The sequence below is a fragment of the Prionailurus viverrinus genome, chromosome A2 (assembly GCF_022837055.1).
Source record: "Prionailurus viverrinus isolate Anna chromosome A2, UM_Priviv_1.0, whole genome shotgun sequence".
In the NCBI taxonomy this organism is placed as follows: domain Eukaryota; kingdom Metazoa; phylum Chordata; class Mammalia; order Carnivora; family Felidae; genus Prionailurus; species Prionailurus viverrinus.
In genome coordinates, this window is record NC_062562.1 from 62,724,324 (window position 1) to 62,749,392 (window position 25,069).

A 25,069-nucleotide genomic window follows, 5' to 3' on the forward strand; every position below is an offset into this window, starting at 1 on the left:
ACTCAGTACCTCGTTCCTGCCACACCTGTGTCATGGGCTGGGCTGGTGTCACAGCCCTGGTTATATGGGTGCAGAGGAGTGAAAGGAGCTTGTGTTCATGAGGGAATGTTCTGGAGGTAGTGGGCACAGTTGGAGAAGCAGGGAGCACAGTAGGGGAGATAGGGAGCACATCGGCAGATGTAGGGAGCATAGATGGAGGGGCAGGAGCACAGCTAGAGGGGCAGGGAGCACACTTGGAGAGGCAGGAGCACAACTGGAGGCACAGGGAGCACAGCTGGAGGGGCAGGAGCACACCCAGAGGGGCAGGGAGCACACCTGGAGGGCAGAGAACACAACAGGAGAAGCAAGGAGAACAGTTGGAAGGGCAGGAGCACAACTGGAGGCGCAGGGAGCACGGCTGGAGGTGCAGGGAGCACAGCTGGAGGGGCAGGGAGAACAGTCGGAGGAGCAGGGAGCAGTCGGAGGGGCAGGGAGCAGTCAGAGGGGCAGGAGAACAGCGGGAGAGGCAGGGAGCACAGCTGGGAGCACAGATAGAGGGGCAGGAGCACAGCTGGAGGAGCAGGGAGCATAGCTGGAGGGGCAGGGAGCAGTTGGAGGGGCAGGGAGCACAGCTGGGAGCACAGATAGAGGGGCAGGAGCACAGCTGGAGGAGCAGGGAGCATAGCTGGAGGGGCAGGGAGCAGTTGGAGGGGCAGGGAGCAGTTGGAGGGCAGGAACCAAGTGGGAGAGGCAGGGAGCACAGTGGGAGAGGCAGGGAGCAAAGCTGAAGGGGCAGGAGTACAGCTGGAGGGGCAGGAGCACAGTTGGAGGGGCAGGAAGCAGTTGCAAGGGCAGGAGCACACCTGGAGGCACAGGGAGCACAGCTGGTGGGGCAGGGAGCAGTTGGAGGGGCAGGGAGCACAGCTGAAGGGGCGGGAGCACACCTGGAGATGCAGGGAGCATAGTTGGAGGGGCAGGGAGCACAGCTGGAGGTGCAGGGAGCACAGCTGGAGGGGCAAGGAGCAGTTGGAGATGCAGCGAGCACAGATGGAGGGGCAGGGAGCAGAGTCAGGGGTTACATAGAGGAGTTCCTGGGCAGGACAGGGGTGGAGACCATCAGTTCAGCAACATCACTTGCCTTTAATCGAAAAGGCCATGATGAGATCCATGTGCACCCACCAGGCAACAACAGAGAAGGGAGGCGCCCACAGTGGTCACAGGCAAAGAGGCTATGCCCAGAGGGGTCCCTTGCAGGGCAGACCAGGCAGCACGGGAGTCTGCAGGTACTGGGTCAGGAGCAGGCTCTGTGGTGAGGTGGGGCAGGCAGCCAGATCCCGACAGCTTACCTGTGTGTGAGTCACGGCGGGCCGGGCGGGCCGAGCCCGCCTTCTGCAGGTTCTGCTCTGAAGAGGGGCCACCACCTGCAACCACACAGGGGCCCGCACGACGCCAGGGGGCAGCAGTCACACTGCTGCAAGGGAGCGATGAGGCGGCCCGGATGGGACTGAGCACAAGTAGGGGGTGAGCCCTCCTGGCTGTGGGGCATCCCTGCCAGGGCAAGGGGGGGCCCTGGAAGACCGGCCTGACTGCAGCTCGCTCTGAGGGCTGGTGAAGACGACCTCAATGGGGTCTCCTCTCCCCTCCCAGTGAGCAGGCAGTGAGAACATCGGGGAATGGGGGCAGTGGGGCCAGAGATGCGAGGAGAAAGAAGGCGTGACTGGAGAACCCAGCACCCAGATTACTAGCAGAGAGCGACCCCCTTAACCAGAAGTATGTGTAGTATGGACGACACCGTTGTAATGCGTCTCTACTTTGGGTCTTCAAACTTCTGTATTAGGGAGACCTTCCTGCCCCGTGTTCTGGGATGCGCCGTGCTGTTCAGGTGAATTTGCGAGAGAAGTCCCGTTTCTAATTCAAGGGTCAAACCCTACACCGTATGTTCTTCGAGAACGGACGGAGATCCTCCCAGTTAGGCACAAAAGCAGGAAAATACACTTGGCAAGAAACAGCACTCACCTTGTGAGGGAAGCGCAGGAGGTCCCTGAACAGGAGAACAGAATCAAGCATTTCCTCCTGACCCGGAGAAACAAGCAAGCACAAGGAGGCAAAAGGGAAGGTTACTTATGCAATTTAAAGTCAAACGGTTCACCGTGTGCTCCTTCCTGCAGCTGGAGCGGATTCCGGGGCTCTGAGGCGAGGGACCGTGGAGGGACCCAGGGTCCCCTTGACCTGAGTTTCCCAGGGGGAGCAGGGTGTCCGCCTCCCCCAGCCCACCTGGAGTGTGACCGGAGGGGAAGGAGAGGGAGGGCAGAGCTCAGGGAAACTTGGGACAAGGGGGAGAGAGTCCTGGAGGAAGGAACAGCACCCGTTCAGGAAGGATCAACACTACAATGACACATGTTCTAAGATGCAGCGTTCTCTAGTGGCAATCAGGGACAGCAGGTGCAGACGGGCAGTGACCAAGGGCAGTGACATTTGAACACACGCCCATTTCCTTAGAAGCTGCACATAATCATACACGTAACTCCGGCATGTCACTGACAAGACAGAGTCAGCTGGGTCACATCACAGTGACCTACAGTGGTAACCACCTTGCACGGCCTCTCTTGTGAACCGACAGCATTTGTTTGTGGAAGAATGAGCACACGTGACAGAGGCCACAGCCTCGCGCCCAAGCCACACCCTCCTGGTCCTCTTTCTTGACTGCTTTAGTAAGGCCGCTTGCTGGTGAGTCAGGCCCTGCTACCCGATGCCCATGCTCAGGTACCGAGCGTGCCCTGCCCCTGATGGTACCTGATCTGCGGAAGGCAGTCTGCATGCGGAAGAAATCAGCGCATCCTGTATTCGTGACCACTGGCCGCACGGGGGACTTCTGTCCTCTGCAGCCCAGCGACTCAGGATCCTGGCGATCATGGTGATGTAGTTCCTGATTTCTGCGTAACTGCCCATCAGCTGGAGGGTGGACAGGTGCTTCAGGCTGGAATTATATCTGAAGGAAATTGGGGAGTTATCAGGATTGCTCCGACATGCTGGGAACCTCTTCGGCCTGCCTACCGAGACAGGAGTACTTGTGATAGAAATCTTCTTGGGCGGGTGAGGAGGTCGGGGCAGACAGAGAATGGCTCAGAGGAGAGATGGTCTGTGCAAGAGAAACTAAAGAGACCCAGTGAGGCAGCACATCAGAATTGCACAAAACCCTTGATCTCCAGCAAACAGAATGACAGAGACGCATCGTGGCAAATGAGGGGGTACGGTGCGGGGCTGGACGTAGATGGCAGTGTGGCTACAGCAGGCTGAAGGTCTGCACACATCCTCACGGTGGAGCTGGAAGACAACACCCACAATCACAGTGCCGTGCACACTCCGACCGGATGGTATGTCCTTATGCTGGACTTCACACCATGGCTAAGAGGGGTCTGTGCCCGGAGCGCAAGAGTAACTCGAGTATGGAAATCAGTCGAGGTAATATACCATGGTAACAGATGGATGGACAAAACCCACTTAATCCTCTCGATGGATCTAGCAAAACACAGACAAAATCCAACACCCTGTCGTGAAAAAAAAATACCCCAAAGCTAGGAATACAAAGGAACTTCTTGGACCTGAAAAAAACACAACTCCAGGGAACCCACAGCTAAGGTCACGCTAAATGTTCGGGAATGTTTCCCTGCCACGATCGGAAGCAAGACCGGGATTTCCACACTTGCCACTTCTACTCATCACTGAACTGGAAGAGTCTAGCCAATGCAGTTAAGCCAGAAGTAAGAAATTATCCAGATTGGAAAGGAGGAAAACTCTATTTGCAGATAGCATGCTCTTCTATGTGGAAAAACCCAAAGAATGCGTTCAAACACTGTTAGAACAGACATGCGAGTTTAGCAAGGCTGTGGGACACAATTGTATCTCTATACACTAGCAATTAAAATCCAAAATAAGAGAACAAGAAAACAACTTGATTTACAATAGCATGAAAAAGAATGCAATTCTTGTAACTAAATTTGACAAAAATATTCAATACCTATACACTGGAAACTATACAATGTTGCTGAAAGAAATGAAAATCTAAGTAAAGGGAAAACTCTGCTCATACATCAGAAGACTTCATATTCTCAAAACGATGATAATTCAAAATGACTCAATGCAATCCCTATAAAAATTCCAGGTGGCTTTTTGCAGACATTAACAATAACCAGGAGATCCAGGATAACCAAAAAAAATGTGGAAAAAGAACAAAGTTAGTGGATTCATGCTTCCTGATTTCAAAATTCACTGCAAAGCTACAGTGGTTAAGACAGTGTGGCAGTGCCATGAAATCAGACATAGAGATGAACAGAGCATTAACTGAGACTCCATAGCATTTACAGTCAATCGATTTTTGACAAAAGGACTAAGACAATTTAATAAGACTGACCTTTTCAACACACAGCACTAGAAGGACTAGACATCCCTGTGTGCAAAAGTGAACCTGGAGCCTTACCTCACACCACATACACAAGTTAGCTCAAAGAGGATCAGAGAGCTCAGGGTAAGAGAGAAAACTAGAAATCTCCTGGAAGAAAAACACTGGAGTAAATCCTACAGATATACCAAAGGCACAAGCGATAAAAGAGAAAAATTAGGATGTTGAACTTCATCAAAATTAAACACTGTTATGTTTTTTTTTTAAGGTTTGTTTATATAGTTTAAGGGGGGAGGGGCAGAGAGAGAGAGAGAGAGAGAGAGAGAGAGAGAGGGAATCCTAAGCAGGCTCCGTGCTGTCAGTGCAGAGCCCGACGCTGGGCTTGATGTCACGAATCGTGAGATCATGACCTGAGCTGGAATCAAGAGTCCAATGCTAAACCCACTGAGCCCCCCAAGCGCCCCGGGACTGTGTTCTGTATATGGGTGAACGAGTGGCACACAGATGATGTCTCAGTACGATGATTTCTTTTGCTCATCCTGACAAGATGGGACCCCAGGAGCCATCGTTTACTCCACCCATGGCCGACCTGGGGAGACCCGGCCCCGAGGAAACGCAGGCACGCGCCGGGGTCTCTGTGCCGCTTACTCACATGTCCTCGTCCAGGCAGAGACCCCCGTGGAGACGGGGCAGCACAGTCACCGCCACGGCACACGGCTGTACCCGGGAGCCCGAGCCATCTGTGATCTCGGTGGACAGCATGACTGGAAGGGAACATAACAGAGGATACCAACACCTCAGGACCCAGACTGTCTACTGCCAGCCATCATCAGAACAGTAACGACACCACCGTGCCTCACAACAGAGTGAGGCGTGGGCGCTGAGTGTGGCTGCCCCATCCTAGGGGCGAGGTCTGGCGTTCCAATGTAAAATGCCCCACAGCAGTATGGGATACTGAGCACCAGAGATCTGGGGACACGGGTGCAGTCACGAGAGGCAGCAGAAGCAACAGCCACAGGCCACAGGAGCCAGGAGGTGGTTTGCTCACTCCCACTTCCTCGGCACTCACTCCTCTGACCTGCAGGCCCTGGGAGCCGGCAGCTCAAGGCCACCAGCAAATGGGACCGGTCCCGCCTGGGAGCACTGGGCCAGGGGGAAGATGGAGCTGTGGGAAGCCCAGAGGACAAAAGCCACAGTCCGCGATGGAGAATTAGGCGTTAGGGTAACATTTTAAGCCGCTCCTAAATCACGTACAGAGACACGGCAAGTCTGGAGAAAGGCGGAGGACGTCTGCGTGAAGTCATGGGAGCGTGGTCAGAAATGCCTTTTCTGGGGCGTCAGAAACTCCGTCCTGTGGTGCAGGCCTAAGGTCTGGGGTGTGGATGACACTCACCATGAAAGCCACGGGGCCGGCCACAGGAGTCACGCAAAAGAGCAGAACAGAGGCATGCCATGAGCTTTCATAAAAGCATCTCAACCCAAAACACAGGGCCCAGGATTTGGGACTTAATTTTGAGGGTTGTGGTCCCTGGACCCTGGCCACCCCATCACCCCTACAAGCGAATTCTGGGCTCCCCCCTGTCCTAGGACTCTGAGCCCGTGGATACGGGGAGGCCCCATGTCAGCTGCGAGAGAGCCAGTTTAACAAGAACTGCAGGGACCCCACTGCAGGTGACGTGGCCCTCCTGCTGAAGCAGGGGATGCAGGCAAGGCAGCGGGAGCCGGCAGAGTTCAGGTGGACCCCACCCTGACCCCTGCGGCTATGGAACCTTCAGTCCAGAGATGGGCTGGGCTGGGATTAAGGGTCTGCTGCACTGTATTCAGTCTGCCTGCGTTCCCCCTCGTAGGAATCTTCAAGTCAAGTCCTCGAAGGAACAGATCATCCCTGTGTCGACAACTGTAACTTCTGTGGGGTCTTTGGAATGACCTGGGTGACGTCACTCACCCTGACATTGCTCAGTGACTGTGGCCTGAAATATGGGTCTACAAATTCATCCCACATGGGGGCACCTGGGGGGCTCAGTCGGTTGAGCGTCGGACTTCGGCTCAGGTCATGATCTCGCAGTTCGTGGGTTTGAGTCCTGTGTCAGGCTCTGTGCTGACAGCTCAGAGCCTGGAGCCTGCTTTGGATCCTGTGTGTCCATCTCTCTCTGCCCCTCCCCCTGCTTTGGATCCTGTGTGTCCGTCTCTCTCTGCCCCTCCCCTGCTCATGCTCTCTCTTTCAAAAATAAATAAACATTAAAAAAGCAAAACAAAAATCCATCCAACACAGAGCTGAGGCCCTGCCCTGACGTCCTAGGTGGGCATGTGCACAGCCCTATGGTCTGCACACCCCTGCGGACGGGGTCCCACATGGCCCTGTGGGCAGGAGTCTGGAGAGAGGCACTGCCCAGTCTGAATCAAAGCATAGGGCTTCGTGCCCAACACCAGGAAGCAGGGGAGCCTGCGGGGCGAGCATCCATTTGGAGGAAACTTTCCAGGAGACAGAAGGTGCGTGTGGTTTCATTCTGGAAGAAGTGAGGCAGGCCCTGAAACCACCTGCAGCCATCACCGTGCTCATCAGGACACACGGCAGATGTGCCCATCTGAGCGGATCGGTGTCCAGCTCAGAAGGCCTTTGCTCAGTGTCACCCACCTACAGCCAGGAGAAGGTGCACATGTGTCTAACTGGGGGTCAGGGAGGCTTTCCTGAACTAGAAACCTTTCTGGCTGGGGTTCGGGGAGAGAGGAGGTTTAAGCAAACCAGGTGGATGAACCAGTTGCAGACGTCAGGCTGAAATACTCTTAGGTGGCCAGGCCAAAGAAACTTCTAGATGGGTGACTCTCAAACTTGCCTGCACGTCAGAATCATCCAGAAGGCTAAAAAACACCCTGTCAGCCCCCGAGATTGACGTAATGGGCACGGTCCCGCAGATGAGGCCGCTTTCCTCAGTGGTGGGGTATCTAATACGCGCAGCGGAGGGAGGCCACTGCGGCCGGCTGAGAATGGGGCAGCCCGCCGGCACGGGGTTCGGGGAAGCTGCCAGCACCGTAGAGCTCTTTTTGCTCTGGGAACAACACATACTCAACTCTACATTTCCTTACCCCTGTGTTTTCTTCACGGCGGGAGCCCCCCGATTGGGTTCTGTCTACAACCAACGCAGGATTCACCAGAGACCACATGTTTTGTCAGTAAACAAGGGGCGGCTTGGTCTCAAACGTTTAATCCATACTCACAGGATGTTCCCTGGCACTTCAGCATTTACACTGTATCTCAGCTGTAATTTTAAAAGAAATTTATTTATAGTATCGCTAATGTCTCTACACTAGAAAGTAGGTAATCCACCTCATCTAAAAAGCATGACACTTTTCCAGATGAATAAATAAGAACTTATTTTCTAAATTAAAAAAAAAATTTTAACATTTATATATTTTTGAGACAGAGACAGAGACAGAGACAGAGCACAAGCAGGGGAGGAGCAGAGAGAGAGGGAGACACAGAATCCGAAGCAGGCTCCAGGCTGTCAGCACAGAGCCCGACACAGGGCTCAAACCCATGAAACCTGACATCATGACCTGAGCCGAAGTTGGGCGCTCAACCGACTGAGCCACCCAGGTGCCCCGAGAACTTATTTTCTAGATGCATAGTTTTAACATTTTGTAGTTTGGGGAAACCAGGGGGAAGGTTTAGGACCGTAAGCAAACACAGCCAGCAACCCACACCCACGGCCTGACTGACTTACCTTTATAGTCATCCAAGGGCTCACCCGCGGGCAGTGCAAAGTAGTACTGGGTGTCTGTCCCGCGGTACAAAGTGTGTCTGGACCCATTTCCTATCCAGTAACTGAATTTGTAATGGAAGTCCTAGGATCCGTTCCACGGAGAACAAAAAACAGTGTATAGGTGAACAAACTGAATCACGTCCCCAGGAAGTACACACCCCTGCCTCCTTCACTCTACCCGAGGGCACTGTTTATACACAGGCTGGGGGCAGATACTAACTTCGTGTCCTCCCGAATGCACACACGTGCGTGGGGTGACCTCCCACCTGCGGGGTCCCTCTCCCAGAGCTGAGAGGACCCCACACACTGGCTGTGCCTGTCACTCAGGGTCATGTGCTCTCCTGTCCTGGGGTCTCCCAAAAGTCACAGAGGCACATGTGGTCTGGGCCTCCTCGGGCTGAAGGGGACACAGCAGACAGGAGATGGGGGGGGGGGGGGCTCGGGCAACTTGTTCTTGGTGTCAGAACAGGGCATTTGGACAAACAGAGAGAGAGAGAGAGAGAGAGAGAGAGAGAGGCAAAGCAAGAAACAGACTCTTAACTACAGAGAATACACTCATGGTCACCAGAGGAGAGTGGGGGAAGGACGAGGGTTAAGGATGCATTTGTGATGAGCACTGAGTGTTGTAGAGAGATGTTGAATCAGGGGCACCTGGGTGGTTCAGTCGGTTAAGCGTCTAACTCTTGATTTCGGCTCAGGTTGTAATCTCACAGTTCATGGGTTGGAGCCCTGCATCGGGCTCTGTGCTGACAGTGCAGAGCCTGCTTGGGATTCTCTCTCCCTCTCTCTCTGCCCCTCCTCCGCTTATTCTCTCTCTCTCCCAAAATAAATAAACTTAAAAAAAAATGTTGACTCAATATATGGTACACCTGAAACTAACTTTGCATGTTGACCATACTGGAACGGATATAAAAACTTAACTAAAAAAAACAACCCAGGACATTTGCCTGGGCCCCGAGGGAGGCCAGGATCCGACCCTCCAGGGACACAGGCGGTGGGTTCTGAGGGAAGGGGCAGGGTGGGGGAAGGAACGGGTGGTGTCTCCCTGAGCGGGTGGAGGGCACAGCCACGGCACTCCCACCCCCAGACCCCAGGGTTAACATCCCACAGCATCTTCCCGGAGAGCCACCTCTGCCTCTGGGACGCACTCGGGGCAGCCACGCGTACCGGTCTTCCTGACATGCAGAAGATGCTGAAGACGGTGTGTGCCTCGAGGCCACGATGTGGCTGCACTTGACAGGTCACGGCCCACGGAGCTGGCCTGAGTGTCACATAAAGCTGAGCTCGCCCCAGGAAGCCATGCTTGGAGGCTGTGGAAGAGAGCGTGACAGAGAACTACAGTTGCACGAACGCACGGTCCCAGTGGGACACTGTGTGGCTGCCACTGTGCGATCCTCAAACAGTGGCATCGGCATCGCCCGGGAACTTGCTAGAGATTCGGATTGGGTCAGAGCCCGAGTTGGGGGACCCGGTGGCGGGGGATTGCAACATGTGCGGGAGGGGGGGACCCTGCACGCGGCACCTATCATGTGACACGTCCACAGGCACTCAATGTGCAGGCAGCCACACCCAGGCCCGGGGGTCGGGAGGCACATGCAGATCATGCAGATGGAAATCAAAGTCTTGAGCACAGACACTAAATGACACAGGGCTCCCCCTCACCGCAGACTCGCCACCCCCCCCAACCTGGGTCCTCTCAAAGTCTCATCCACAAACAGATATGTGTGGCTCACATATCTTTAGCACCAATGCCATTTTTTATGGCTTCTGTCAACTGCATTCATATCTAAATACAGAGTTCAAACTCCCCAGGGAAACACACATAGTCCGATATGCACAACCATGGTTCCCCAAGCATCAAACATTTTATTTCCCATTTGCTACCATGACTGATGATTAATCATTAATCGTTCCATGTTTGTTCCCATGATGAGATTTTGTTTTGCTTTTCCACTTCTGATGTCTTTTTCTTGAGGTACAACATCTAAGAATGAGATGTGTAAACCATCATCCTAACAGCAGGTGCCACACTGGAGATAACCTCGTTTATCATCCTGCTCCAGGGTCACGTGGACCGTGGAAGTCAGCTGGGGGCCACGGCCCGGCCTGGTGTGGGCGGGAGCCCAGGGGCCAGCGTGGCTGTGGGGGCGGCACAGCGAGGTGAGCCGGGACGAGCTGGGCCTCTTGCACAGAGGCCGAGTCTCTTCCCCCCAGAAGGAGTGTGACCCACCTGTGAAAATGGCCCTAAGGCTCATCATTTGGACAAATGTCAGCAGCAAAGGGAGGGAGGGCTAGCCAATGGTTGGCTCTGTGGTATTTGGGAAAACACAGGGAAATGCTTCTCTTGTACCAAACACAGGCACCTGGGGTTTAGTCTCTGAACGCCCATGGAAGGGGCGGGACGACCTTTGCAACGATGTCAACAGAGACGGGGAACGAGAATGAAGCCCAGGGACCCTGCCGGCCCTACCAAGGGGTCTCACAGGGAAGTCAGCCTCGTGCTACATGCCCAGGAGAAAGGAAGCCAATGCAGAATACAACACTGGAAACGCACCAGGGTGTCCACGAGCCCAAAAGTGTGGGTACTGACCCAAACCCATACGTACGTGTAAACCGTCAGAACCTCTGTGCTTCTTCTATGGAACTAAAGACCTCTAGGGGGCGCCTGGGAGGCTCAGTCGGTTGAGCGTCGGACTCTTGATCTCCGCTCAGGTTGGGATCTCACAGGTCATGAATTTACAGCTTGTGAGTTCGAGCCCCACATTGGACTCTATGCTGACAGTGCTGGGCCTGCTTGGGATCCTCTCTCCCCCTCTCCCTCTGCTCCTCCCCCATTTGCATGTGCTCTCTCTCTCAAAATAAATAAATTTCAAAAAAAACCCACAACAACTCTCTAGAAATGGGGCAGAATGTCCAAAAATGACCCCAAAGTCAGATGTCAGATTGAGTCACGGGAAGGCCAGAAGGGACACGGAACAGGACGCGGGGTAAACATGTCATGTATTCAACAAACGGTGTCCACAGAACAACAGAAATGCTACCTCGTTGGGTTTTAAATATGTGGAGGAGTTATCGACCAATTTGCAGGGAAAGAACCAGCTAATGCACTTGTCTTGGACAAAATAAAATAAATACATATGTAGTTTTCTGTGTGTGTGTGTGTGTGTGTGTGTATGTGTGTGTGTGTTTTTAAGGCAAACACCTCAGCCTTTACTGTGACCTAAATACCCAACTGATCCCTTAAGGATCAGAAACACACAAGGAGGCAACAATGAGCAGTGAGTGACTGTGGGGATGGAGGGAGGGTCAGGACACCCGGGACAAGAGCTCGGGAGACTCTGAAGTGGCTGAAATTTCCAGAAAAAACATGAATGTAATGAAACCCCTCATCATCCCCCCAACCAGGTCCAGCTGACAGCGTAACATACCCACAGAGGCTTGCAGGACGTAGGTCTTCCCAGGGCTCAGTGTGAATGGCTTGATTGTCACAGTCTGTCCCGTGATACCTGCGGAGAAGGGGCACATGGAAGCCGTCACGGGAAAGCTCTGAAGGCAGAGGAGCGGGCAGACGCCCTGCACCTCCACAAGCAGGGGTGCAGCAGGCTCCTCCCTGCAATGCCCCCAGATGCTTGTCACCCGCCCTCTTTTCGGAGCTGAAATCTCTCCTCCGGCGTCCCCTGCCCGACAGCAGTGACCCTGAGTGGGGGTGCTGGGGGCGGGCCCAGGGTCACACTAGGCTCCGAGGGAGAGACGACGCTGGTGAGAGCTCACTCTGCACCGGTAGCATTAGGTCCAGTCTCCAAGCCGGCTAGTTTGCACATTCAGTCTGTTCGTGAGGGGTGATGAAGAAATTTCAAAGCAGGGGAGCCTGGGGGGCTCCGTCGGTTAAGTGTCCGACTCCCGATTTCCACTCAGATCATTCGTTCTTAGTTTGTGAGATGGAGTCCTGTGTCTCTGCTGCCCTCCTCTCTCTGCCCCTCCCCTGCACTCTCTCTCTGTCCCTCCCCTGTCCTGTCTCTCCAAAATAAATAAATAAATAAATAAATAAACAAATATTTTAAAAAGAAGATATTTCAAAGCGATTTTTATATCTTGCAGGAACCCTGTAAACCATTTCTGAAACCTGGGTGTGACCGCTGTCCCCTGGGGACTGGGTCCCTTCCCTGGGGGGCAGGGGCTGACTCTGAAGGCAGGAGGGACCCAAAATACAGGCTGGTGGTCTCCACAGGGAACCATGGCGGGGGGCGGGGGGAGAGGGGAGGAGGCAGCCGTGTGACGGCAGTGAGGTAGACGTGGCCCCAGGCTTCCCCACAAGAGGCCTCAAGCCAGCACCGAGTGGAGCCAGTGCGTCACAGAGCGGGGCCACCACGCCCACTCCGTGGGGTGATCATCCTCCCTGTGGAGGTCGCGGCCTCGGCCTGGCACAAGCTATTCCATGTGCAGACAGGGCTCCTGGGGCTACAGAGGCCAAGTCTGCCCGTAAATGGGGCCCCGTCTGCCGTCCCCAGAGGGACACATACAAGGAGAAAAGGCTCAATGACCCCAAGTACTTCTGTGTGGAAAGGAAACGTGGCAGAAGAAAGGGGCTGGCGAGCAAACCCTTCTGGACCAGCTGCCAATTCCCATTTGTGTAGACACGCGCCGTACCGGAGGCGGTGTAGCCGTGGAAGAGTGTGCGGCCCACCGGGGACTTGGGCCAGTCAACCATGAGAGGGGGCCCAGCAGCAGCTGTGGGGGGCAAGGGGCCCAGCAGGTTGTCCCCGTCACCACGGCCCCTGTCAACACTGGAACTCGGATCTGATCCTGGGAGGCTGGGGTTGGGCCCTGGGAAGACAAGCCGACATGGTAAGGGACAGGCCATAATGACAGTCTGACAGCCTTCATCAGTACCCGTTCTGCTGTGCGTCCTCCTGAATGACGTGGGTTCGTGCTGCGACGGCATATTCCGTCCCTTCTACCCGCCTCTCGCGTTCAGCAGACCCTCTGCGCACCAGGCCAGGTGCTGGACTGGGGCAGAGCTGCTAACCAGAGTGACAGGGGCCCTGCCTCCTGGAGCTGCCCGGGCAGGTCAGGGTGCAGGAGGACCCTGCCCCCTTGCTCCCCTGCCCCCCTCAGTACTGTAAGACCCTGAGGCAACGAGACAATGCAGAGCCTGGGAGGGAGGAGAGGGAGAGAGGAGTCAGAGGAACGAGAGGGGCCCCTCTGAGAAGGGGCTGTCTTAGAGCTGCTGGGCCATGGTCCGGGAGGGCCCGTGTGGGCAAGGCACAGACAGGGACCAAGTAAACACTCCTGGAAGGTTGGAGATGTGGCTGGAGGGGGTGACAAAGGGAAAGGCAGGGAAATGAGGCAGAAAGTGCCAGGGCACTCTGGTGGGAGGCCCAGCATGTGGCGGGAAGACATTGAGGACTGGTCGGGGGAGGGGGGGCTATGCTGTGGCCCTGAGAGGTCTCCAGCTGTGTCACATGGTGAATGAGGGCAGGCGGCAGGGACGGAGGCAGAGAAAGAGCAAGGGCTCCCGCGTGGTCCAGGTGCCTGGGGTGGTGGGACACAGACACGTCGTCCGCTGACCATCTGGCTGTCCTGCCCAGACACGTCGTCCACTGACCGTCCGACCATCCTGCCCACAGTCACATCATCCCCTGACCGTCCAGCCGTCCTGCCCACAGACACGTCGTCCACTGACTGTCCGGCCATCCTGCCCACAGTCATGTCGTCCCCTGACCGTCCGGCCGTCCTGCCCACAGACACGTCCTCCAATGACTGTCCGGCCGTCCTGCCCACAGACATGCCCTCCAATGACCGTCCGGCCGTCCTGCCCACAGACGACCAATCCTCCAGTGACCGTGCATCTCTCCATCTGAGAACATACTCACTGTGTGCCGGTGTGTCAGGCACTGTGATCGTCTGGCACATGGGTTTGCACTTGCCAGGGAAGCTCCCCTGAAGAGCTAGACTAGAGCAGGACACACAAGGAGACAGCCGCGAGCACCTTGCGCACCTGCTTCAGGGGCAGTGAGGAGTCTGCTGGGCTGTCACAGGAGTGGGGGTGATACAAGGTAAGAAGGTGGGACCGTCCCGGAGGAAGGGAACGGAGGCTGACCGGAAAGGAGGAAGCGCTCCAAGATGACAAGTGGGGAAGGCGCAAAGGGAGGTGTTTTTGGCAGATGACGCTCTGGGGACTGAGGTGTGGGACAGGGGCAGTACCCCCCATGGGCCTGGGGCTTTTGGAAGCGCAGGGAGCCCGAGGAGAAGTAGGTGAGATGGAAATAAGGATTTGGGGGAGACGGTGCCATGCAGAGGAATCGGGGCTTTTTCCTTCTTTGTCTCTGGGAGCTCTTGGTGGTCGTGATGCCATGGGGCGGAGGGCAATTCTCGATTTCAGAGGTTAGACCCGAGGGGACACAGGGACCCGAGGAGGGGACACAGGGACCCAAGGAGCCCCAGAAAGAGGGAGAAGCACGGACTCACAGTCAGCGGGCTGTCTCCCTCTGGACAGCTCTGCTTCTTGGATATTGCCATAATAGGCTTCAAAATCTACACGAGAGGAGAAAACCGTAACGTGTCATTTAAAGCCATAAGACTCTCCTGAAATTAATACCCACCCTCCTGATGCAGCACGTGGGCCGCCCCAGTGTGTTTCTAGAGTCCACATCCTGTCCTTGTGGGTGTTACCGCGTCACCACCACAGTGGAGGAGACAGTGGAGTCTGGGCCCGGCCCTGAATATGAGGGGACTGTGGCACTTACCAGAGGGGGAAGGGGACAGTCCCTGGGAGGGCGAACTTCCTCCAGGGGAGCTGGGTCCTGGAGAGCCCTGGTCCTGGGGAGTCACTCCCGGGGCCGCAGCGTCACCCGTGGTGGGAACCCAGTGTCGGTTGACCGTGGGCCCTGAGGAGGGCTTCCCCACGGCTGAAAGGCCGGGCTGGCCCCGGGTCTGTGGCGGCTCCTGTGAGAACGGCGCTCCCGTTGTGTGGCACTCCGGCCAGCTCGGCTCCGTGGACGGTGGACTGGACTCTGGTGGCCTGGAAACAGCCCCCAGCCCAGCAGAGCCCAGCAGCCCCACCGTCCTACAAAAGGGAACTTGAACAAACACAGGACAGTGTCAGAAATCTGGAGCAGAAAAGCTATGCGGTTCAAGGTTTACAGATTACATCACGTGCTGTTGTAACAGACCCGATGCAAATCTGAAAAGGACACGTATGAGAAAATTCGCGGAGCCTGGTTTTCACCGGAGGCAGGCAGTCCGGCCCCTGAGAAGCAGATGCATGGAAGCAGGCCACCAATTTGTCCATGTGTCCCCCTCGGGGCCCCGCCTGGCACGGGTCGTCCACACATGTTCGAGACAATGCGGCCACGTGGACTCTCTCCCGACCCTCGCTCACCTGTCAGCGTCTCGGGTCACAGTGCTAACAAGTGCTAGGATAATTTACAAGAAAGGACGAACGCCAAACAAAGAAAAATTTCTGAAGACGTAAAAGACGATGTGTCACGGTGGCCAGCTTTTAAGTGCTGCCGTGAGACAGCAAAATTCTGTGACAACAAAGACAAGGGATAATCCCTGGCTCTGCTGCAAGATTAACTACCGGGGTCTGTGCCCCAGGTTCTTCTAGTGCGTTCCCCACGGGCTTTGCCTCAGAAACGTTCAACTATCTCGGGGTGTGGGAACGGCTCTGCTGTGAAGAAGTGCACATTGCCCGAGTCTCCGTGTCCCTCCAGCTGTGAGGGCAGCGGGGCTCCGAGCTCCGTGTAGGGAAGCTGCGTGCGGCCCCACCAAACGGATCCAAAAGAAGTTAAGTGTGGGTCTCTGAGGGCTTGGCACAAGCTTCTGTCATAGGAACAGACGTGTGCAGCTCAGAAATAAAAGCCCTTCTGTTTGCCGTTCACCACCATCTCTCTGATCACAGACACCACCGGTGGGAACCCATGTCCCTCGTGGTTCAAACCCAGCGGCCACAGCACCCGCAGGCCACCTCCCACCCCAGAGTGGGCATGTTCTCCCGGGATCCCATATACCCTCACCACCATCCTGGCAGCGCCCAGACCCACCTTCTCCACCCAAGAGAGCCAGGTCTTGGAGAAGCCCCTCTGGGCACGGGGAGCAGAGCTGGGGCAAGACCTGGCCCCAAGGACGGTGGGACCTGGGAGGGATGGGGGCGAGGCATCCCCAAGGGCATAAAGGAGAGGGGCTGGGGGACACAGTCAGCGACAGGCAGGACCAGGGATGCCGGCCCAGAGGAGGCAGAGTCTGCATGCCATTAGCGATCTGTGAATCCCCGCGTCCTGCCCCGCTTAACACACGAAGGGGCAGCGACCTCACCTTCCACACTAGTCCCTTCTGTTGCGTTGACCAGGAAGAGGTCCCAGGAGTAGGACAGCCCGGACACTTGGCCACAGACTTCGCACTCAGCCTGAAGACAAAGTTCCTCGTTCCAGTTAACAAAGACGTCTCTAAAGTTGACCCAGGAGATGTGGACGAATCTGTGACATGCAGACCAGGTTGGAGGTTTTAGGGAAAGGAATGGGTGCTTCTGTGGTCTCGTTCAGCCACGTTAAGTGGGTGTCTGTGTCACGGCCAACGTGACTGAGCACCTCTGGGGTGGCCGAGCCCTCACCCAGCTCCACCCACGGGGGCCAGATCTCAGGAGGCAAACACATTGAGCTCACTGAGAGGGTGTGCGATCCCTCCAGGTCACACAGCTCGGGAAGAGCCAGGATGGCGCTCTGGCCACTCTCTCCGCAGGAGGGATGCCCCCTGAGCGTTCTCTTCACCTTGGGGCTCCGCCCCCAGTGGCCGAGGACATTCTGCATTCTCACACGGCCTCGGGTCCTCCAGGGGACACTGCATCCATGCCCTTAGCCTTGCTCCCTGCAGTCTGCTGGGCCCCCCACATGAAACCCCACCCAATCTCTCAGGTCTGCAGCCCCGCAGCCCCCCGAATTCCTTCCCCAGGCTCCTTTGCTGACCAGCACTCGCCAACACGTGCCCTGAGGAACGCAGTTCCTTAGGCAGTATGGGTGGTCAGGGTTTGCTGCCGCGGGCCTGATTCGACGGGTTTCTGTCCTGTGGGACTCGGGGGCCTCGGCAGGCCAAGGTAGAGAGACCCCCCCAAACTCCCCGAGCATGTGTGCGGTGCAGGTGTTCCCCCCGTGTCAGACCGCGGCCCCCCCAGCACAGGAGGTCCGGGTGGAGGGAGCACAGCACACGGGGCCACGCAGGCTCCTCGAGGGGCCTCAGGCTGGGCTGTCCCTATGTGTGCACGTACGTGTGTCTGCGTGTAAGTGGTCACGTCTCTCTCCATACACCACGTGCGCGTGCCTGTTGGGTAGGGACGGGCCAGATGCGGGAGGCCCGTCTGGCCCCAGACCTCGCAGAGACAGGGTCCACAGGGGCCCAGATAATGCCTGACAGGACTGATAGACATCCACCTTTAGAACATGGTGAGTATCTTCAAATAAATTCTCTATCTTATGAGTAGCAGAATTATATGGTACATTGTATTTTTTTAAAAAGGGCCTAATTGGGGCGCCTGGGTGGCGCAGTCGGTTAAGCGTCCGACTTCAGCCAGGTCACGATCTCGCGGTCCGTGAGTTCGAGCCCCACGTCAGGCTCTGGGCTGATGGCTCGGAGCCTGGAGCCTGTTTCCCATTCTGTGTCTCCCTCTCTCTCTGCCCCTCCCCCGTTCATGCTCTGTCTCTCTCTGTCCCAAAAATAAATAAAAAAAAAAAAGTGGAAAAAAAATTAAAAAAAAAATAAAAAGGGCCTAATTTATTAGTATAATTATTTAAATGATGGCCCAAGGCTTGTAGCCCTGTACTGGCATTCCTTCACTTAAAAAAGATTTTTTTTTAAGTAGGCTCCACACCCAGTGTGAGGCTTGAACTCATGACCCAGAGATCAAGAGTCACATGCTCCACTGACTGAGCCAGCAGGGCACCCCCATTCCTTCATCTTTAACACACATCACGACTCAAAACCGATGCAGGCAGTCTGGGTCTGTATGGACCTTGGAGAAGTGTCCACTCTGTCTGCTGAGACTTGTTTCTCATGGCTTCAAACCTGAACCCCTGGGGGGCGGCAGGGCTCCATCACGGTGGTCTGCCCGACCTTGGTACCACAGCTCATGTCCTCTCCTTTGCATTGGTCCTGCCAGGCACGGCCAATTTGCTTCCTCCTCCAGGAAGCCTTCCAGAACCAGCTACCCACACTTCTAACTACACGTGTTTTCAACATGACGATGGCAACTGCCTAGACCTGTTGCAGGGTCCATGTACGGAAGCGGTCCCGCTCGCCTGAGTCCTTGCGGACGTCCCGCTTGCCCCCAGCCCGCTCCTCAGGACCTAGCTCCCCAGGCGAAGTCTGAAGCAGCGGCAGGGCACGCCAGCCTGCATGGTGCCGGCGCTGAGTGGGGCACTCACTCAGGTGCTAGTCTGGCCTCTGTGGTCATAGTATTTCTCTGCTCCTTCCACCTGCACCGCCTCCACGCTGCCATCTGGCCCAGCTCAGCGACGCCTGGAAGGCCCTGGGCAAAGGCCCTGAGATGCCTTAGCCCCTTCCAGGCTTGGCCTCAGGCCCCGGACACAGGAGCCCTCCCGCTTGGAGCACCCAGGTGCCAGCATGAGCCCAGCAGGCTCTGCCCTGGGGCCAGAGGACCGTGGATTCCCCCAGCCCTCCCTGGTCAGCCCCTTTCTCCTGTGGGCCCGGCTCCTGCATGCAGTGGCTCCCACACCCATAGGGCAGAGCACGGAAGGGTGCACCCCTTGGATCCGCAGTGCAGGGAGCACAGGACAGGACGCACCTGAGTGCCGAGTTGGGGCGAGGGGACAGGAACACCTGTGCCTCTGAAGAGTTCCGGCCGCCGCTGGACACCATCAGTGTCACGAGAAACTGGTCATAGGTGTCGCTCAGAGAGTCCGCAGGAAAGGAAAGGGTGGGAGCCCCGGCGTCCAGGCTGTGTGGAGAGGAGGCGGAGAAGCAGGGGTGCCCAGGGGCGCTGGCCGCGGTGCACTTCCAGTGATACCTGCGGGACGCCACCATGGGGCTGAACGCACCTACTCTGGCCTGTCAGGTGACCACCCCGGGGTCACTCAGTGGGCTTTCCCAGGGCCCCAGGGGAGCAGCTGGGCAGGGAGCTGTGAGGTTGCGCTTACGCTCTGAGGCAGGGAGGGTGGGGGTGTCCAAAGTGGGAGCGGTACCGCCAGGTACCCACCCGGCTTCCTGGGCCAGGACATGAGCACCAGGCACGCTCAGTCCTCTGTACTTGCGACAGTCAGGAAGACAGCCCCAACCCCTGCCTGGGGCAGGTCCTGCCCGGGGCGGGGGGGGGGGGGGGGGGGGCAGGGACACATGGAGACAAGCAGCGCCCTCCAGGGAGGTGCTGGCCCTGCAGCCTCAGGGACCCCCCCTGTAGCACCCCCCCCAAATCTGCACTCCTGCTCATCCCTTCAAGGTCACTTCCCTCTTTTGGCTGCAGGTAAGCTGGACCCGGACACCCGTCCTAACCCTCCCTGTATCCAGAGCCTGTCCAGCTCAGGCCCTTGTGGGAATGACCCTCCCCGGGGCTCGGCGGGAACAATCCCCGTTCCCAGGGGGAGACTCAGCCTGTCTCAGCAAACACACACACTGAGCCCTTGCTTCTGGGTGCCACGTGGGGCTGTCGGGAGGGCACAGCGTGACCAAGACCCCGCTGTCTCCTGAGGCCACAGTGCAGGAGGTACGCAGCCAGCTTCATGCTTTGTCCAGAGTGCGTACACATCACCGGCAAGTTGAGGGGCCGCCTCTGGCCTCCGCCAAAGCCCACACTTGGACGCAGCAAATGTCTACGCTGGTTATTCACAAACACTCACTGAGGCCCTGCTGGGCGCCAGGCACAGGGGATATGCCAAACCGCAGCCCTGCCCTTCTGGAGGGACCATCCCAGAGGGAACAGACTGCTGACAGTGACAGCCGGTGAGCGGATATCCGATGTCACGGGGACAAGGCACAGAGTCGGGATGGGACCATCGTTGCTTCAGATGGGGCCCTCAGAAGCCCCCCGGGAATGTGGTGTCTGAGCGCAGACGGAAGGAAGTGGGGTGGGGACGGTCCAGGAGTCAGCTGAGGGAAGATGCGGGAGGCACCCCCACCGCCCCAGCGCTGAGGGCAGGGGGGGAGCACGGAGCAGGAAGAGGACTCGGGGGACAGGTGGCCATAGGCCTGGGGCACGGGGAGTGCTCGGGCAGCGCTGCAGACTTTGGGGCAGGGCTTTGCGAGCTGCGTCCAGCTGCTCTGAGAAGCAGGGCCTGACGGTGGGCAGGGGGCAGCCGGGCACCGGTGAGGACGTCCCGTGGGAGGAAGCTGGACGCGGCCCTCACGGCAGACGGGGCCAGCGAGTCTTCCTGACAGACCGGCCACGAAGGGGGAGAAGGGCAGCCGCAGCCGCTGAAGCCTTCAGCCTCGATAACAGGAAGGGCCTTCCATCAGCAGACGGGAAGGCCGCAGAGGGCCCGACGGGCAAGGGCACAGCCAGCCGGGAGTCCAATGGTGGTCTGGGTGGGGGCTGCATGGACGGTGTCCGTGGAGGGTGCAGCTCAGGGGGAGCAGGGTGCGGACAGTGTCCACATCAGGAAACTGGGTGAGGCCACCAGGGAAGGTGTGTGGATGGTCAAGGGCACCAGACCTGAGCCGGGGCCTCTAACGTTAAGGGACGCGCGAGACTCCGAGATCAAGCTCCCCGAACACCAAAGCAAGAACTTTAGTAACGAAATAACTTATTTGCTAGGGACGGACTGTTTGTGTGAGGTGTGAGCGGGGCCTCGGGAGAGGATTAGATCATGAAGGGGGAGGGCCCACGAAAAGACTGGCGCTCCTATAACATGGTCCCCAGGGAGCCCCGGACCCCTTCAACCCTGTGAGGACACAGTGAGGGCGCCAGCTCTGAACCAGGAAGCAGGTCCCCCCTGGACACGGAGCCAGCTGGCACCCCGGTCCTGGCCTTCCAGCGCCCAGAGGGGACAGAAGGAAGCGTGTGGTTTATGGACGACGCAGGCCGGGGTGGTTTGTTACAGCAGCCAGAACAGATTGAGGCAGTATTTCAACTTCCATTTTCCAAAACACCAACTTACAAAGCTGCTCACGTGTTTAGTTCCACGCCTTCCCCAAATCCCTTACGTTACGATCCCGGGTGAAACGTCAGTTCAACTAACAAGAGTGGAGGCACTTAAGTTGTTAGAATGACGCGGCAGGATTTATGGCCACCTCTCCCAACGTTTCTGGGCCTGGGTTTGGAGAAGGCGATGGGTGGGGGGAGGGGGAGAGGCTATGCCCAGCCCAGATGGTCACACAGCCCCCGGGCTCACCTGAGAACGGCCCCAGGACTGTCTGGGTCATAAGACTGGGATCCCCTGAGGACGATGATGAACGAGGGGGCTCTGGAGATGAACAGGTGCGTGCCCTCGGAGATGACGCTCACGGGGGCCCGGGCTCGCACCTCCACCCCCACACGGTAGCTGCTGTGCACGACGCTGCCTTCCACCTGAACCTGGAACACCGCCGACAAGGGGGCATCACCTGGGGGACTGGGCAGGACGCCCTCCAGGGTGGACGCTCCTCTGACTCTGGAAGGAAACTGGGGCATCTAAATGAGCCGTTGGCTCCAACAGCGGCTCCGAGCACTGCACCGAGAGGGTCCGTTATTTCCAACCCCAGCCAGTCACCTTCGCCAGGCAAACAGCCTACTATGTGCCCGGTGGAAGCAGAGTGGCTAAAGCCAGTGAGGATGGGGGCATTCGCTCACCGCATCTGGAGGGCACACGGAGCTGGGACTCCTAGGTCTGGGGACAGAGCAACACCGTCAGTAACATGGCCCCGTCCACTCAGTCCAGATGCCAAACCTACTCCACAGACAGGGAGTCTGTCCGTCTGTCCGTGGTCTTGGACGGCACTGGCGACTTCCTTCAAACTACCTTTCTACCCCCATGTGATCGATGCTCTTGAAGCAAGTAAATGAACTTTGAGACAAATACTCTTCAACTCAGGAATATGGAACAGTTTATGAAGAAGGCATTTACAAGGGTTCTTTTAGAAGTTTGATGCAACTTTAAAACCAAATAGAGCCTAACACCCGCTGCTCTTTTCACGGGTCCTGGCTGGGTCCTCCGTGACTTTCTCCAAAAATGTACCCACGGTCCCTGCTGGCGGTTCTCCCGAGAGCGGGCCTGAGGGCGATCCATCGTCTCTGATGACACTCCAATCTGCCTGCCCAGCTCCTCCCGCCCAAGAAGCCAACAGGAACGTCCAGAGACGGGGACGTGCATGGTGGGGGAACCTGTCAGGACAGTGACGGCAGGAGGTCTGGACATCTGAGGGAGTGGCCCCCGAAGGCGAAGTGATGACACGAGCTCGGATCTCAGCAAAAGCATCTTCTCAAGTTGGGTCGCCACGACTCGGACAAAGACACATCCATAGCCCACTCAACGCCAACGACACGGCTGATGAGTGAGTGTGTCAACCAGCGGAGCCATTGAGCTCCGAGGCGTGGACTGCAACCTTGACCCTTCCCACATAGGGCAGGCGAGGGCACCTGTGACCCCACTGTCTGGATCTTGGGGAAAAGGGACTCTCAAGCGCTGGATGCATGAAGCTACCAGCACTGGGCCTCATCAATCATTTCGATGCCCATCTCTGTGCACCTTATCCAACGGCACGCGCTAGCTCAGAGCTGCAGGATGGAGAGGAAACCCATGTCCACACGGCCCTGTCTGCTTCTCTTTTTGCCAGGTCACAGAGCACTGACTCGTGACCTTACACAGTATGAACCAGCCTCTGCATGAATGACTGTTTCTAACCACACTGACAATGGTGCTTGTAATCTGCAGGGTTCGGAGCCACACCACAGGGAGATGGGCATCCGTGCCAGGCCTCTCGGGCAGGGGGCCAGACCGCCTGTCTTGGGAACTGTCCTCCACCCCATTCGTGCCCAGCTGGAACACGGGGTGGTTAGGCTGGTCACACGGTCCACACCATGACCGCACTGGGTCTGCTCTGGGCCATATCTGTCCAGCTGAAATCTGCCCTTCTGGCAGTCGCTCCCCAAGAACCTCAGTGACAAGGAGACCCCCAAGACTGGTCACAGAACAGGAACGCCTGCTTGGTCTTGTCGATGTGATGACGGACAGTAAAGATTTTAAGCCACGTTAAACCAAGAAAAAATATAGACCGCTTCAGGAACAAGTGATTTCAAGAATATAATGGGGGTGCCTTGGGTGGCTCAGTCAGTTGAGTTGACTTTGGCTCAGGTCATGATCTCATGGTTCAGTTCATGAGTTTGAGCCCCGCGTCAGGCTCTGTGCTGACAGCTCAGAGCCTGCAGCCTGTTTCAGATTCTGTGTCTCCCTCTCTCTGCCCCCTCCCCTGCTTGTGCTCTGTCTCTCAAAAATAAACAAACATTTAAAAAAATTAAAAAAATAAAATAATAACTGGGGCACCTGGGTGGCTCAGTCAGTTAAGCATCCCACTTTGGCTCAGGTTATGATCTCACGGCTCATGGGATTAAGCCCCATATCAGGCTCTGTGCTGACAGCTCAGAGCCTGGAGCCTGCTTTGGATTTTATGTCTCCCTCTCTCTCTGCCCTCCCCTACTTGTGCTCTGCCTCTCTCTCTCTCTCAAAAATAAACATTTAAAAACAGGGAGTATTACTAATAAAACATTTCTACTATTTAAAAATTAACAGATCCTTATGATGCTTATTATAGACATACCAAACCTTGTCTCGTTTTTAGGCTCCTTCACCTGTTCCATTCCCAAAACACAAGGGCTGCCTGCTGGGGCTCCTCCCTCCTGCTCCTGTCCTTGCTGCTCAGAAAGTGTCCCAAATGGACACTCTGCTCTCCTGAGGGAAATGAGGAGCAGTCTCACTGTACTCCATGCACTCGGTCTTGACCTTTGCATTTTCCATTTCACTTGTGCGAGTAATCACGAGGGTAGGTGACTGGCCGTAAACCCACCTGCAGTCACCTGTTCTGCCTTTCTGCCCACGGCCACTGTGCCATTTCAGCCTCCTGTTGCCTCTGAGTTCACCATTAGAGCTCTCCAGAGTGATGGAACATTCCAGAGAGTATTCAGTAGTGAAGTCCCATCCTTCAGTCTACTCCTAACTCTTCCCTAATTAATACTTCTGAAGTAAAGTGTGGTTCCCACTCCGCTGCCTCTGACCTTTCTTGTGGCCTTCGTCTGCAACAGTGCTACTGTGGCCATCACCCGGCCCTTGGGGAGGGGTCCAGGACATGGTGGGACGAGCACAGATGTGGCAAGGAAGCATCTGGAAACCCTGATCGCGGTGCAATGCTGCTGAGACACGCAAGCACATGTCACTGCTCCCAGTGTGTGTGCTGGTGTCCCCAGGGACCTGAGGGACCCACGCTGGTCCCCATGCATAGGACAGGCCCTCATGTCCCAGATGAAGGAACAAAGCCCCCTCCCTATGGAGCTGGGATAGCACCGGTGGTCTCCACTCCAGGCTTTACACCTGCCAGGCAGACCCCAGACCCCTCACCAGGTCTGTTCCCCACTTGCCCTGCCAGCCTGTGCCCCCTCGCGAGCCCTAGTCTCCTTCAGGGTCTTGGCCCTGGCTGCTGACTCCCATGTCCTGTGCCCCATGAAGCCAACTCTCCTAGAAGAGACCACGACCTACTGTCACCATTTTTCCAGCCAAACTCAGCAAATGTCAGCACCAGCCTGGTCACCAGGGTGCCCTGGTGGCCCTGCTCTCTGACTAACATGCCCTCCCTTCCCAGGCAGCGGGCCCCTTGATGACACAAATACACCTTTAACATCCCGGGACTACCTCGGTGACATGGTCAAAGCAGGTGCACAGGAAGCTTTTGCTAAACAAATAAGGAGATTTTCACGATTACTCTGTCCGCATTTGGACATAAAATGTGTTAAAGGAATCAA

At 56.5% G+C, this 25,069-nt stretch overlaps 1 protein-coding gene across 1 annotated transcript in view; it reads right to left on the reverse strand.

Annotated features, from left to right (window-relative positions):
* Positions 1-25,069, reverse strand: part of PKD1L1 (polycystin 1 like 1, transient receptor potential channel interacting) — a 126,079-nt gene that overhangs the window by 59,446 nt on the left and 41,564 nt on the right. Inside the window, exons 14-25 of the mRNA XM_047848980.1 lie at positions 21,474-21,655; positions 18,935-19,156; positions 16,456-16,616; positions 14,886-15,218; positions 14,608-14,673; positions 12,787-12,963; positions 11,568-11,645; positions 9,307-9,449; positions 8,101-8,221; positions 5,031-5,142; positions 2,773-2,968; positions 1,996-2,052 (exon numbers count right to left, since the gene is read on the reverse strand). Coding sequence (XP_047704936.1) covers positions 1,996-2,052; positions 2,773-2,968; positions 5,031-5,142; positions 8,101-8,221; positions 9,307-9,449; positions 11,568-11,645; positions 12,787-12,963; positions 14,608-14,673; positions 14,886-15,218; positions 16,456-16,616; positions 18,935-19,156; positions 21,474-21,655 — 1,848 coding nt within the window. The remainder of the gene's footprint in view (positions 1-1,995; positions 2,053-2,772; positions 2,969-5,030; positions 5,143-8,100; positions 8,222-9,306; positions 9,450-11,567; positions 11,646-12,786; positions 12,964-14,607; positions 14,674-14,885; positions 15,219-16,455; positions 16,617-18,934; positions 19,157-21,473; positions 21,656-25,069) is intronic.